This window comes from Porites lutea, chromosome 14 (genome assembly GCF_958299795.1).
Source record: "Porites lutea chromosome 14, jaPorLute2.1, whole genome shotgun sequence".
Lineage (NCBI taxonomy): Eukaryota > Metazoa > Cnidaria > Anthozoa > Scleractinia > Poritidae > Porites > Porites lutea.
The window spans coordinates 13,754,865-13,768,672 of NC_133214.1; the positions used below are offsets into that span (position 1 = coordinate 13,754,865).

The 13,808-nt window shown below is 37.3% G+C and overlaps 2 protein-coding genes across 2 annotated transcripts; one reads left to right on the plus strand and one right to left on the minus strand.

Moving 5' to 3' along the window:
* Positions 1-361: 361 nt before the first annotated feature.
* On the plus strand, positions 362-5,181 carry LOC140925322 (uncharacterized). The gene is made up of 4 exons (XM_073375327.1): positions 362-521; positions 1,493-1,655; positions 3,157-3,287; positions 3,882-5,181. The coding sequence occupies exons 1-4, from the start codon at positions 516-518 to the stop codon at positions 4,107-4,109; spliced, it is 528 nt and encodes a 175-aa protein (XP_073231428.1). The 5' UTR covers positions 362-515; the 3' UTR covers positions 4,110-5,181.
* Positions 5,182-6,087: 906 nt separating this feature from the next.
* LOC140925324 (uncharacterized) lies at positions 6,088-13,667 on the minus strand. Its single transcript, XM_073375329.1, has 6 exons — positions 13,654-13,667; positions 12,265-12,466; positions 10,992-11,520; positions 8,367-8,681; positions 7,024-7,270; positions 6,088-6,838 (listed from the first exon to the last, which is right to left on the minus strand). The coding sequence occupies exons 2-6, from the start codon at positions 12,439-12,441 to the stop codon at positions 6,646-6,648; spliced, it is 1,461 nt and encodes a 486-aa protein (XP_073231430.1). The 5' UTR covers positions 12,442-12,466; positions 13,654-13,667; the 3' UTR covers positions 6,088-6,645.
* Between the last annotated feature and the right edge of the window lie 141 nt (positions 13,668-13,808).

Sequence of the window (13,808 nt, forward strand, 5' to 3'; positions counted from 1 at the left end):
CAAGTGAAAGCGGAAAGAAACGCAAAAGAAGGAAATTGGAAGTAACTGTTTGCATAATATTATTGCACCAAAATTATTTTAAAACTATCCAGCTGGTGTTTAAAATTTAATTAATAATGTATCCACGAATCTAAATAAACTTTGCATTGTGTCACACGACGAAAGGGATTCACAATTGTCAATGTCACGCAAAAGTCACATCCACTTCATGAACCGGAAGCGGAAAATTTTTTGAAAAAAAAAAGCAGGCTCGCCCTGTTACTTTTGTTGACTGATTAAACCCATGGCGAATAATTGCTCTACTTTCGAAACAAAAGCAATCATAAATCGGAAGCGAAAGGGTGAGGGTCACTTGTATGACGTAATTTGACAGTTTCGGGGAAAATCGAGACACTCCTTGAGCAGAGGTATAAAAGGTCCTTGACCACGTTTCCAGACATCTAGCAATTTGAACTTGAAGTGTTTAAGATCAAAGACAGACGGAACAAAACCAGGACAACGACCAAGACAAGAAAATGGAGGTAACTTGTGGCCTTTTTTTCATTAATTCACTTTAAGCTCTAGGAAATCTCAATCATTTTGCGCAAATTTTAAATGCGAACCTCAGCATAAATTTCGATCCTTCCAACTGGCATGTTTCGTTACCTTGAATATAAGCTTTCGGCAAGGTCTTTAATGCCGAAAAGCTTCCTTTTTTAGAACTTTAAAAAACCGTATCAAATATAGTAAAATATATTAAGTTAATTGAGGTTATATTCATTTGATAGCAATCGAACATGCTTCATTCGAAACAGAAATTTAATGCAAGTCTACCGTGTATAAACTGAAGACAAGAGAAGTGGCATTGACAAAATGGTTTTTAATAGAAAAGAGATTTACAAAATAAAATAGAAGCAAATTGATGTACTATAATCCTAGAAAATAGGAAAGGTAGAAATTTTGTGGTCCCTAGTAAATTATCACAGAGCATGCTTCTATCATGTGTTGACGCGTATTGTTAAGGTTATTAAGTGTTCATTGTTGCATCTTGCCTCTTTTCTCACAAAGACGTCAAGTGACAATCTTTTCCAATGCTATGCCTTGGGAAACATTAAAATACCAAGGAAACAAAATTGGGTACTGTTTCCCTCAGCTCAAGGCCAGTCAAGTGTACATCCTGCCTCTGGTTCAAAACAAGGCTTAGGGTCTTAATGATAAAAATCCAATGCATATTGAACCCCCCGGATCCCTGGGAGTAATCTCCTTAAACCACACTCGTACGTGGGTAAAATACATTATTCAGTTGACAAATGTCAACAAATACTCCTTGCTCTTTGTGGGTACCCCAGGGGGAACCCCATAAGTGGATTAAGGCAGCTGTCTCTACCCGGTAACCCGCAGGGGGCATGAGTTAGGGGGTGGAGAAATTTTCCATGTATTCAACAAAGTCTTAACGAGGGAAATACATGTTTTAATACATATTAACATTGTCCAATATTTTCTATGTTCAAAGAGTGCTGATGGAGTAAAAATTGTTGATACCAAAGACAGGGAGATTTATACGAGAGATAATCAACAGCTGGTGTCGCTAAATCAAGATGGCCCAATCCCTGGACACTATATGCAGGTGGATGGCAGAGATGTTCGCACAAATGCAATGAGCACCAACCAGAGAAGTATGTTCTAACTTTGATAGCTTTAACAAGAAGAGATTTTAAAAGTGCCATGACTGCATTACTTGGGAAAATTTTGTATGATATTGGTTTCAAACAAAAGAAAGTGATGTGTGTCCTGAAAATAAAACCTTGCCTGATTGCCAACGAGGCAACTGAGCTAAAGAAGCGAGGTTGCCTCCGTGGTAGATTCATAACCTAGCGCAATGTAGGCAAAAACCCTCAACTTCTGTGTAACCCTCTAAAATTTGCATTTTTGACCATATTTGGGTGTATTTGGGCAGTGACACCATGATCATGTATTTACAACTCTTGGTTCGAAATTGGGTGATCCCGTGTGCAGCTGTTCATTTTCTGTTTAAGAGGCCCTAAAAGGTGAGCAAGCGCTAGCTTTAATGCGATTTCTAGTTTGAAAGGGCTATATAATAGTGCTCTGGTTTGCTTTATAAATTGCATTTGAAGCAGCAGCTATCAAGGAATAGGCTTTTACGCTCCAATTTTGTTCAAAACCAGCTCGTTCTTCGCAGCTTGATTTACCCCATTGAGGTAGCGTGTTTGCTTCTTGACTCAGAAACAGGGTTTTCAGTATTATCCTTTCCTTTGTAAATTGAATTCTATGCAGTAGTTAATCAAGGAATAGAGTTGTATTCTCAAAAAGTTTATCAGAACCAGCATGCTCTTTGCAGTTTGATTTACATTATCCCAGTCCTCACCTCCCGTGGGGAGTGCAACGCATTTGAGGACCTTTTGTTTTTTAGAAGTTATTTTTGCCTGTGGAGAGATTTTTGTCAACCAGCAAGTCCTTCTGCAGCTCCATTGACACTGAAGACAGCCCTAAACTACCATGAGAAATGCAATGAATTTGTAGACCGTTTGTTTTAAAGACCATCATTATGAATCATTTTTCCTTTCGAGAGACTCTTTGTTCTGTGCCAACCACTCATTAGATCTTTGTGTTTTATTCAAGTTTATATTTTTTGCACTTTTCACGCATTTTGCTTATACCAATTTTTTCATATGTGTATTACTATGTGGAATATTTTTACCCCTGATGATGCCGTTGATCGGCGAAAGCTCGGAATTTAATTTTAATTTTTAATTTTAGCAGTCAAAGGCCTCACTTGAACTATATTTTACTTTCTAACATTTATAGTTTTAAATTTCCATAAAATGTAAGTGCTAACTTACACCAATTTACCAACGAAGACAACAAAGCTTCAAGCAATGTTGTTATTTTTTAATAGAAGTGAAAGCCTAGAATGTACCCAAGTTTTTTTTCTATTTAATAAAGTGCCATCCTTTTCTATTGCAAAATCCATTGTAAAATTATGTAACAAATTGTGAAGATCTGGATATTAGGCACATTCCACAAAAGATAAACGAACTTGCCTCGTTGGCACTTGGTGAAAGGTACATTGTACCCCTAGTTTTGTAAGTTGAAAAAACTGTGAAAAGGTCTATAGCAATAACTTAACAAGCACACACTCTTCTTTCTATAAAACAGCTTATTTCAAGACCCATACAGTCATGGAATTTGATGAAACAGGTGCTCCTCATCAAGTTGTTATGCTGGAAAACAAACACGATGGGAAAGTTGTAGCCATAAATAAGGATGCAGATAATGTCATTGCCAAGGTACGTCACATTACTTCAATCAGTATTCCAGTGACTAAGTGTAATAAAAGTGTCAGATTTAACCTGCACTTGAAATGACTCAGTTTAATTCTTGTATATATTCATACAACAACCAAATTTTTTATTCCTATTGGTTCTGCATTGATATAAATTTATAAGGTCTAGGATCTGCACTGAAAATCAGTGGTTAATGGTATTTTTTTTATGTGGGAATTTCTTCCACCCCTTGAAATTTTACCCCAAAAAAGGTTTGAAGCTGGTGAAGCAGTGTTCTCTGTTCTCAACTGTCCTTGTTTTTTTTATTATTTTGTTTATATCACTTTGTTTTGTTTAGTTTTTTTTTTTACCTGTTTTTCAATGAATCCTACTGATTAAGGCAATACTCCTCCCGGGAAGTTAAGCTTACATGTAAGATTTCTTAGACTGTTAAAAATGAGGTGGTCTTAATCTGTACAAGGGACATGCATCTACAGCAGTGATAATGGGCAGTTGCATTATGTTAGTGGCCTGCAAACTAAATTAAAAGTACTTAATTGTACATTTCTTTATGATAACTTGATAACAATTACTGGTTTTTACTTAAACTTGAAACAGGAGTTATCCCGCCCTCCAAGCAGTTATAACACCCTGGAAGAAGTCAAGGGAGAGCACCCAGAAGTGTTGTTCTACAAGGTGCCAAGAGAGGTAGGGAGTGTGTATTTTTACTTCAAGTCCTACCTAAAAGACAAGCAGAGGATCCTTGGATTTGATGATAATGGCAATGCTTTGGACCCAACTCAAGTTCAGCCCGGCCAGGAGCAAAGTCTGTTCCAAATGATGTAATGTAATTTCCTACAAATTATGTAAATGAAAATGTTTAAAACAGATGGACTATGTATCGCAAGGTTTTAGCCAGGAAATACTGTATAATAAAAGTGCGTGTCTAAGAGTTATTAGAGAGCTTTAGATTCAAGGATGAAGACGACTACAAGTACAAGATTTTCTCAATACTAAGTATTACGTGGGCAAAAGCCAGCATCATTTTGGTGAGAATGTCATAGTGGCAGGAAAAAGTTATCAAACTAATGTAAGAGGTTTTATCATTTTGTGATTAGAAGAGGGCTTAACCTTCCCTTCAGTTTAAATAACCATACTAACTTTTTTGGTGAAAAATAATAAAATGAAGCTTTCTGGGGTGTCTTTTTTTTTCAAATCTCGTACTTGTACTCGTTCTTGTCCTCAAATCTAAAGCTCTCTATACTAGAGAAGGCCCCACCCTCTACAGGGGTCCAGGGGCAAGTCCTTCCTCCATCAAATTTGAGAAACTGAAACCCAATAAGTGAAAGATTTTTAAATTAATGCAAAAAGAAAATAATTCCACTTTTGTCTCCACTTCCATGCCAATTAGATGTAAAAAAAATGAATACTTTTTCTCTTAAAACAGGGTGTCCTGTTCCCTGTGGACACCAGGATACCCACCTGGCTAAGACATTGTCCTCTACATGTAGTCTACCTGAAAGAAAGAAATATCAACACAAGAGTTTAGATAGAGTACTTAATATAAATTATTTGGGTAAAAGAATAAAGTACATAAAATGATACAATAAGTAAGAAAAGGAGATCTGTGCTAGTAATAGCAAGTACCAACTAGATTACGCACTGTAAACATTTTACATTTATGTAAACTCTTTAAGTCACAGTTCAGTAATATTCCACGAATATATGCATTTTGTAAATCACAAACAATAGACTATCATATAGTGTTTGTTATAATATTATTCTTTTTTTCTTTTGATAAGAAAAAATAGTACATGTAATTCTAAGTCAGAGTTTACTTTTTTACAAGTTGAACCTCTATGAAATTACATCATTTAAGAGAAACACAGAATAAAACTATTTTTCTTTATTAGTGTGATCATGAGTCTTATAATATAATTATTGTATAGCAGTCGCAATCGAACACCCAGCATTTTTAAAATATAAAATATCTTCAACTATAAATATTGCAAGTTAGTAGTAAATTGGTTGTTACCTAAATTTAGGATAATTTTCAAAGGAAAAAAAATAAATAAAAATTCATCAGATATCATTGATATAATTATGATAAATTACAAGTGTGTTATTCTTTACTTTTTCATTTAATTTTTATATGCAAAATAATGAATGAATATTGCTATTGATTGTAATTTATACAGTTTGCCTCCTTGACAAAATAGCAGCCAATGAATGGCAGCTTTCAATTTACTATAAATTAATTACCTCATGAATAATTATAACCAAAAGCTAACAGCTGGCTCCAATACCAACCCTTTCCAGGAAATGTGCCCAAGCTGTAAACATGGTCAATGTAATAATGTACTTTGGAGATCTGTAACAACATCCTGTGTTTCAAGACACAATTGAAGACAATCAGGCTTAGGTTTGCTCAGTTCATCCCACCATTGTTAACTTTGCCATCATGACAATCACTTACCATTCTTTCTTTTGACAAAGAGTCAAAGTCCATAGTGACCTCCTCAGCCTTTTAACTTTCTCAAAAGATTTGGACTTTTGGGATCTTACATCATGGGGTATTAATAACTCAATGACCGTACCTTACATTTACATAAATAAGGGCTTCTACTAAACTCCTCTAAATAATGTTAGTACACACTCTTGTGCACTGTACTAATTAAGACAATAATAGATCCTTATTTTTAAATTTAAACTTAACAGTTTATAAATAAAACAACAATAGTTCCACACAATGCTCATATAATTTATAATTTCACAAAAGTATTATTATTACATGTATACTGCAGTAATTATTCAAGTGCAGTAGTCAATGTAAATTTGGCCTTTAATCTTTGACAATACTGTCATTTCTGTCATGCTGTACTATTTCACATTGTACTTGATTTTCATTCTAGCAAATAAAGCTGTAGTCTCGAAGAACTACTCCAAATTCAGTCTCCAAAATTGCTTAGTAACTCAAAACAATACATTTGAAGTATGATAATTATGCTGTTATAATAATTAATTATATAATCAATACATTATTTAATGTTACTTTTAATTAATGGACATTGATGTCCAGAATAATTAATTTGCTCTTACAAAACAGAGTTTAATTATGTACATGAGTGAAGTTAAATGGAAATGAAATGTTAATAGTACTTTGATTATAAGGCTTTTCCTGTTTCCTGGACATGATAACAATGGAACATTCACTACAGACTTGACTTCGCTCTTCTCAAAGCAGCGAGTTCAAATTATTACAGCGTAAATGAAAAAGAAAGCTGCTGGCTCATCATCTCCAAAATAAACAATCTAAATGTCCTTAATAATTAACAAATTATTATTCCACTGCAAAAAAAAAAGTTAACTGCATGTTGCTGTGTCATTTTTTTGTGGGTGAACGCTGAATCCTGTTGGATTTAGAACTCATGATCATGTGCATTTCCTCCTCAGAGCCCGGCTGTGTGTTTTTGATAATTTCCTCAACTCTTTTAGCAAAATCTGTGTCCTCCTTCACTTGAGTCTGTGAGGCTGTCTTTGTTAGCTTCCTGGGGCGCCAAGGTTTGTGAAGATTTCTGAATTGGGAAAACAGAAATTAATTTAAAACTGTTCCTCACCGTTCACAAGGGTAATGACTGTTGATGTACAATGTATTATTATACCCTGTATCATTTTATCATTTCTGGTCAATACTTTGCCTTTGCACTGTGCAGGCTAGGTGGTTGTTCAAAGGCTGACCTTACATGTAACTCTTCTTTACCTTGGTAAGAGTTCTTCACCCCTTGCTCTACGAACTTGAGGGCTAGCGGGAGTGTTGCTACCAGATCTAATAGTGTTTTCTTTCCTTCTCTTTCTGTCCATCTGATCTGAATCAGCTGATGAGTTGGCAAAGGAGGTGTTTGAATTGTCACTTCTCTTACGCTTTACGGAACCCACCCTTGAGAAGCTGGTCAGAATACTATGGTTAGGTGATGTTGGTGTGCTGCATGTCACACTTGCCTCTGATTCTGCAAGAAAAGAGTTCCTACAGTGTAGGTCTCACCATACAAGCATTTTTTAAACTATTTTGTTAGTCAAAGGCCTCAAAGATCAGTGTTAACTACAGTATTTACGTGTAATTAGGTTTCTTGATCACGTATGTACTAAGAGGATGCCCTGTAATTTTGAACATGATGATAATTTGTTATTTTAGATTGTTTTGCTTCAAACTTTTGCTCGATGATATTGTTTTGCAACAAAAAGATTATATTAACGACTCCACAACGTTACATAAACTTTACTATCTGATAAATTTTGTGTACCCTGGAAAAATAATAAAAGTTATGAATGATTAAATATAATAGACATCAACAGCAATCACATTCACTGGAGACTTGAACAGCAGAGTGGGAACAAATGGAAACTTAAGGACCCAAAGTTTCTTACAACGCAGTGTTCTCCCTAAATTTAGCTCAGTAGATAAGAAACCACTCCTGGCCCGGGTTAAGCAAAAAATATGCGCCAGAGGATGGAGCACTCTCCTGGGGGAGGGGGAAGTAAAGCGAGGGACATGGACCCGCCTCGCTGGGAAATTTAGGACCTACATGTAAGTTCTCTGAGATGTCATTCCCTCATTTCGAGACTTATTTTGTGTGAATCAAACATGATTGTAGTATTTAGGCAAACATTTAAAAGTTTGATTCCAATAAATTTACCATTGTCTTGAAAAATGTTCTTTTCCCAAAATGCATGGCCCATAAAACTTTAATTTTTAATTTTCCAGACTCATTCATTTTCTTGTGAGAATCAGATCCAATCACAACTTCCGTATTTTTTAAAACAACTAATTCAATTTTAGCAAACTTTCAAGTGGTTGAAGGCTGTAAGAAGTGTTGCTTCAGACAGTAAAATTTACCAGTTTTAACCACCTCATAAGGAGAACACTGCAATGTAAATACAAACTGTACTGAGGGAAAAGAAATCTACACAGTCCACAACATGTAACCTGTGTTTTTTCAGTTGCAAAATATTTAAAGTACATTGCGTTGTAAAGTCAGGAACTAAATTCACATAAAAAGGAAGTAAAGCATGTTAACCAGCTCATTGAACGTAATGGTTCCTCACCTTGGTTTATAGCTTCCTGCTGAGTGACCGTGGAGTGGACCATCCGTGAACTGCCCTTCCATCTCAAAGCTGTTTCATTATCCCTGACGCAAGTACCACAGATGTAGTTATCATCATAATCATCTGGAGTATTCAGACCAGAGGGTTCCAACACAAAAGGAACTCTTTTACCAAAACTGTTTGAAATCATAGGCTTTCCCCCTAACAGATGAATCTTCCTCCACTGAGTCTTCATGTCTTGTTTTAAAAGGCCCTCCACAACACACCACCTTGTGCAGGCATTGATCTTTGCTTTGTTGTGATTAGGTTTTGCATCTACATGAACAATTAAAATTAAATATAATAATAGTTAATGATTCATTCTCAAATGAAAATATTTGGCTGATTTATAATTTACATGTCACTACAAAGAGAACTTGAATCAGGGCTAGCTGTCGCTGACTAACAGTGCTTTCCATTTGCCACAACTGACTGGCCAGACCATTCCTGTCATAATGAGAATTTCACTTTTAATCAAAGCTATCCAGCCAGATCAGTCAAAACCTAAATAGCATGCACAGGGAGATGGTTTTCCAGCTAGTGTTAAAACTCTTCAAAAAAACCTATTTCATTGTCATAATGATTGGTCTGGCCAAGGTCTGGCTGGCCAGTTCTGACAAATGAAATGCACCCTAACTTTTTAAGTTGCCACTCAGCTAGGTGCATGTACATAGTATAATAATAATATAAATTTAGCCAGAGCTAAAAGCGAAGCTCCCATTTTATGCATTTGAAATTTACTTCAGACAATGGACTTAAACCATTGCAAAGAAATCCCAAATCTATTCTTAACTTTTGGGGAGAACCATATGACTGAAAAACAAAAACTTGAGCCTGCAATCAATTAAAAGCTAACAACTGGTCAGCAGAAAACTTCAAGAAAACACATGACTTTGATAAGTTGGCACCTGAGCCTACGATACAGTCATGTGACTCTGGTCAGTAGATACCTTGTTTAGACAACTGTCATTTGACTATGATAGGGACGTCTATTATCAAGTTAAACACAAGTTATATGCTCCCACCCTAGCTAGAAAGTTTAACATTTCACATTGGTTTTCCTGTGGTGCTGAGAGACGGGCATAAAGTCATGTGATTACCAAAATGTTTTGAATAGATAGATTACCAAATATTCTTAGGTAACTGTATGGGGCTCCGCTCACTCACGCTTCACGAGTGTGTGGAGCTCCACTATTAATTATTATGCAGGGAATTAAACAGCTAGGATGTTCTTTTGGGTTTATTTTCTTTTTTGTTTCCAGTGCAAGTACAGTGTAGCCAGGGGTCATGTTCATAGTGGCCAGGAGATCAAATCCACAGCCCTGTGCATATTGTACTTAGGGCCTGTTTACATGGAGGTGGGGGAGCTCAGGTAGGTAAGGTAACACTCCACCTATCATGTAAACATGAACAAATTAAAATGAGAGATAATATGGACAGGCAGCTGGTTACCCTACCTAAGTGGGTTACCTCACCTACCTGTACCTCGGCTCCCCTACCTCCATGTAAACAGGCTCTTAGTGTCGAGACGCATTTTTTACATGGCCCCCACCACTAAACCAATCAAAGCATGAAGGATTCTTGACTTTAAGGCTAATGATTTACAGTTGCCCCGGTTATGGAATCATCTGAATAAGACTGTCAAGACCTTTTAAACACTCCTCCCTCAAGATCTTTCACTGTCTTCAAAAGACCCTGAAGTCTTGTGGTCTTGTGGGGGTTTGATTGCAGGCCTCTTAATGTTACGCAAACCTGAAGTTAATCCACTATTAAAGGTATGGGTAGCACTATCACTGTCCTGCTGTCTCAGATAAATGTTGCTAAATTAAGCCTGCTTGAAAACTTGAGCAGTCAGAGAATTGGGAAAGACATCGTCACCTCCCCTAGTGTTTTCTCCTTCCTGTGTCAACTTTCCTAGTGGTTTAATACTATACATGTTCACTGTACAGTAGGTAGCTGGACTACCGTAAACAAATCATACAGCAGTCAGGGCGGGACTTGAACTCGGGGCCTCCAAATTGCAAGTCCTGCGCTCTAACCGCTAGGTCACATTGCCTCCTCCAATGGAGGTTAAACCTGTCAACAATAGATGGGTATGGGGAGGGTGCCTGTAGAAGCGGAAGGGGGCCACAAGCGATCTTAGAGGGTAACCATGAAAACCCTGAGAGCGGCACCCATCAGCTAGGCACCGTCATACTGAGAACCTCAGTGGAGAGAGGCACAGATACTTACCAAACAGCGTCCAGAGAGGAGGGAGGGTTGGGGCAAAAAACAACTAAACCACTGCATGCAAAAGCAATGAGAGCAAAACAATTGACTCCTGCGAAAGCAAATTGTAAAATCACCAAGGCCCAGCTAAACCCCAAGACTGCCCTACATACGATTAGAGAAGGAGACCGCTGGCCAGCATTGTCTCATGTTTAACTTAGCCTAAATTACATTTAGCCACATCTAACAGAAGCAGTCTTGTTGTAAGCAAAAGGGATCCTGATCCAGGTCAATGAATCAAACTTATCAAGTGTTAAGACACATGACCACATGTATAGTGGCCTGTTACATGCCTCATAATAATACAATGTTACAGACCTGTTAATGTTACTCTGCAGTTCAATTCCCTGAGAACTGTTTCTGAATGTGAGTCAGCTTTGGAGACTGTCACAGTCTTTTGTTCTTCCTTGTGATCTGTTGACGTACTGTCTGGGAAGTCACAATTATTATTATCCATTGGGTTTGAGCACACTTCTTCATCAGCTCCCTCTGAAGCAGAGTAGTCACTCTTCCCGATATGAACATGTTCATCTGTAGGAATTTTACTATCGACTATTTCAAAGGTAACATTGTCAAGACACTCTTTTCCATTTTCTACTTCTTCTGTAGAAGATGTTGGAGATGATGGTGGAGCTGATGTCTGAACCTGGTTCTTAGAAAGATTATCTATTGGGAATTGCCTTTCAACTGTTTCAGAGGTGTCAGTTATGAGACACTGCTTTTCTTTTTTCTTTTCCTTTGCAGATGAGGTTGTGGATGAAGGAACTTGTCCTAAAACTTCGTTATTGTTGCTAGAGACCGTAACTTCTTTCTGATACTCTTGAAGCCTTTCAATAAGCTCAACATTCTTCAAGACAGAAAACATGTAAAATAATCAATAACTTAAGCAATACATTGGGATAATATTTCATGCAGCTTTACCACATTAAAACCATTTTGCAGACTACATTGCAAAGCTAGTCAAGCCATTTCCTGGTTACTAGCCCTCACAAGACAGAGACATGACTTTTTGTATTAAAGATTCATTGAACTGACAATAAATTCTTGTCTATTCATTACAATCTTGGCCAAAAGGTTTGGACACTTGCCTTCGATCTTTACGTGTTTTTGTTAGCAATTTGCTGGTACGAATGTTACCAGCAGTACACACTCATATCAAGGTTTCTCTGCCCCCACCCCCTCCCCGATCAAAGTTGAGGTCCATAATCGTGTGGATGATGCAGGGCTGACAATAAGAGTCAGGGGCTGGGATTTCCCCCAGCTACTATGAAAGTGGCCCATAGCAAAAATAGAACCCCAAGAAATCTCTAGCTGATTTTTTTCCTTGCCTACTTGTTGCAATTACCCAGCAACTTGAAATCTTAGTGACAACTCTGATGATGTGTAAAAGGTTTTTGACTGCTAACAACCAACAGTCCAGGAGGGGGGGGGGGGGGATTAACATGAACTGCAATTCCTTTGCAGGAAAGACAATTAGTGTCGAAAACATTTTAACCAGGATTGTAGTTACAAATTCATTTAAGCAAAGGAGTGACTGTAGATTACGAGCACTCCATTTTATCCTGAGGACAATAATATTATGTTTTCTTACCTTTCCTGTGGCCTTGAGTCCTAACTGTTTGCATAACTTTTGAAGCTGAGGACGTTTCATGTTTTGAAAATCTCCAAGTTGAAGAGGTGCAGATGTGGCCTCTATTTCTTCAATAGTCTGCTTGTGTTTGGTGGTTCTGCCTTTTCTGCCCATCTTTTTGGACATCTTGCATCCCATTAATTTCGTTTATTTCTATCTTAATCTGTTCAAAGTGAACAGCACTACAGCTTAATTAACATCATCGTAATACTACACAGACATTTAGATGAGTTATTATTAATTTTGACACCTTATCAGAAGAGCGGTAGTCTACAAAAACAGTTGACATTTTGCGGCACTACCACTGGTTTCCCCACAAAAGGATGGCTCAGAAATGAGCCCAGAAATTCCATACTGATGACGTACCCTACCCAGATCTGGGTAGTGCTTCTGATTGGTTGAAGCAAATTTCTAACCAATATTGGAATTTCTACACAGATCTGGGTAGGAGATTCTGCACTCATTCCTCGGACGTCAGTTTGCGGGGAAACCAGTGGTGGCATTGCAAAATGCATGTTGACTGTTTTCTCAGGCTAGTGGAGTGGCTGATATCATATGAACAACCTTCCTCAAATTCATAAAATGGGTGACACCTTAATGAAAGTACTGGTGGAGATTGTGAATTTGGAGAGCTTCAGGGAAAAATCATTGGCGTTCTTTGGAAATATTATGGCTAAAGAAAAACAACCTTTCTTTTATAAACATTCTTGTCGTTTTTGTTGAAAAAATAGTTATATACCTTCCCGGAAAAGAAGCCTTTTCTAGCAGAGAAAATTAAGGCTTATAAATAAAAAAAATTGTTACACAAAAATTATGTTCATTTGTACAGGCCGTATATCCGGCTTAAGAGCAGGGATGTAGCTGGCTGCCGGCCTAATATCACTGAAAAAGACCTTACTACCGGCTAAAATTGATTTGGACTCAAAGATATGGGGTAAGTTTGAAGGTTGAGTTGGGTAAAAAATTAGAGCGGGATTGAATAACCGAAACGCCTGCTAGGGTTTTTTTCTGTGAGAGAGGAAGAGTTTGCAAAAGCCAGACAACGCCCAACGAAATAACTCCCATTTGATTACGAACATCACTTCTAGCAAAAGAGAAGTCTTACAATCTTAGAGAAACAGGGAATGACAACGTTGACCTGTCCCATATAAGCTTATTACATGCGTACGACAGCTCAATGGAGATTTCAAAATAAAGTTACCGACATTTCGGGAGAAAGTCGCATTTTGATCATGCCATTTGCTTCCGAAATTGAAGCTTAAACACAGTGAAAGGAATACTGAATGTAAATAACGTTAGAACGGCAAAGAAATTCGAAAATACACGAAACATTTAGAGTATCACTCCTACCTGCACTGTTAGCTCCAACCTTCGCTAAGGAAATCTCACGGAATCGAGATCAAAAGTCGCGCGCATTTGGTAGCTTCCAGGCTCCAGCGTAGCGTGGGGAACGCCTTGTAAAATTTGTAGGTGATCGACTTTTTACCCGTCATAAAAATTTTATT

Excerpts from the sequence above, each read along its gene's own strand:
- LOC140925322 (XM_073375327.1), top strand. Across the intron at positions 1,656-3,156 it reads AATGAGCACCAACCAGAGAA|CTTATTTCAAGACCCATACA; the intron begins GTATGTTCTAAC and ends TCTATAAAACAG. Across the intron at positions 3,288-3,881 it reads CAGATAATGTCATTGCCAAG|GAGTTATCCCGCCCTCCAAG; the intron begins GTACGTCACATT and ends AACTTGAAACAG.
- LOC140925324 (XM_073375329.1), bottom strand. The coding sequence starts at position 12,441 with ATGGGATGCAAGATGTCCAAAAAGATGGGCAGAAAAGGCAGAACCACC. Across the intron at positions 7,271-8,366 it reads GCAGGAAGCTATAAACCAAG|AATCAGAGGCAAGTGTGACA; the intron begins GTGAGGAACCAT and ends CTTTTCTTGCAG. Across the intron at positions 6,839-7,023 it reads GGTGAAGAACTCTTACCAAG|AAATCTTCACAAACCTTGGC; the intron begins GTAAAGAAGAGT and ends TTCCCAATTCAG.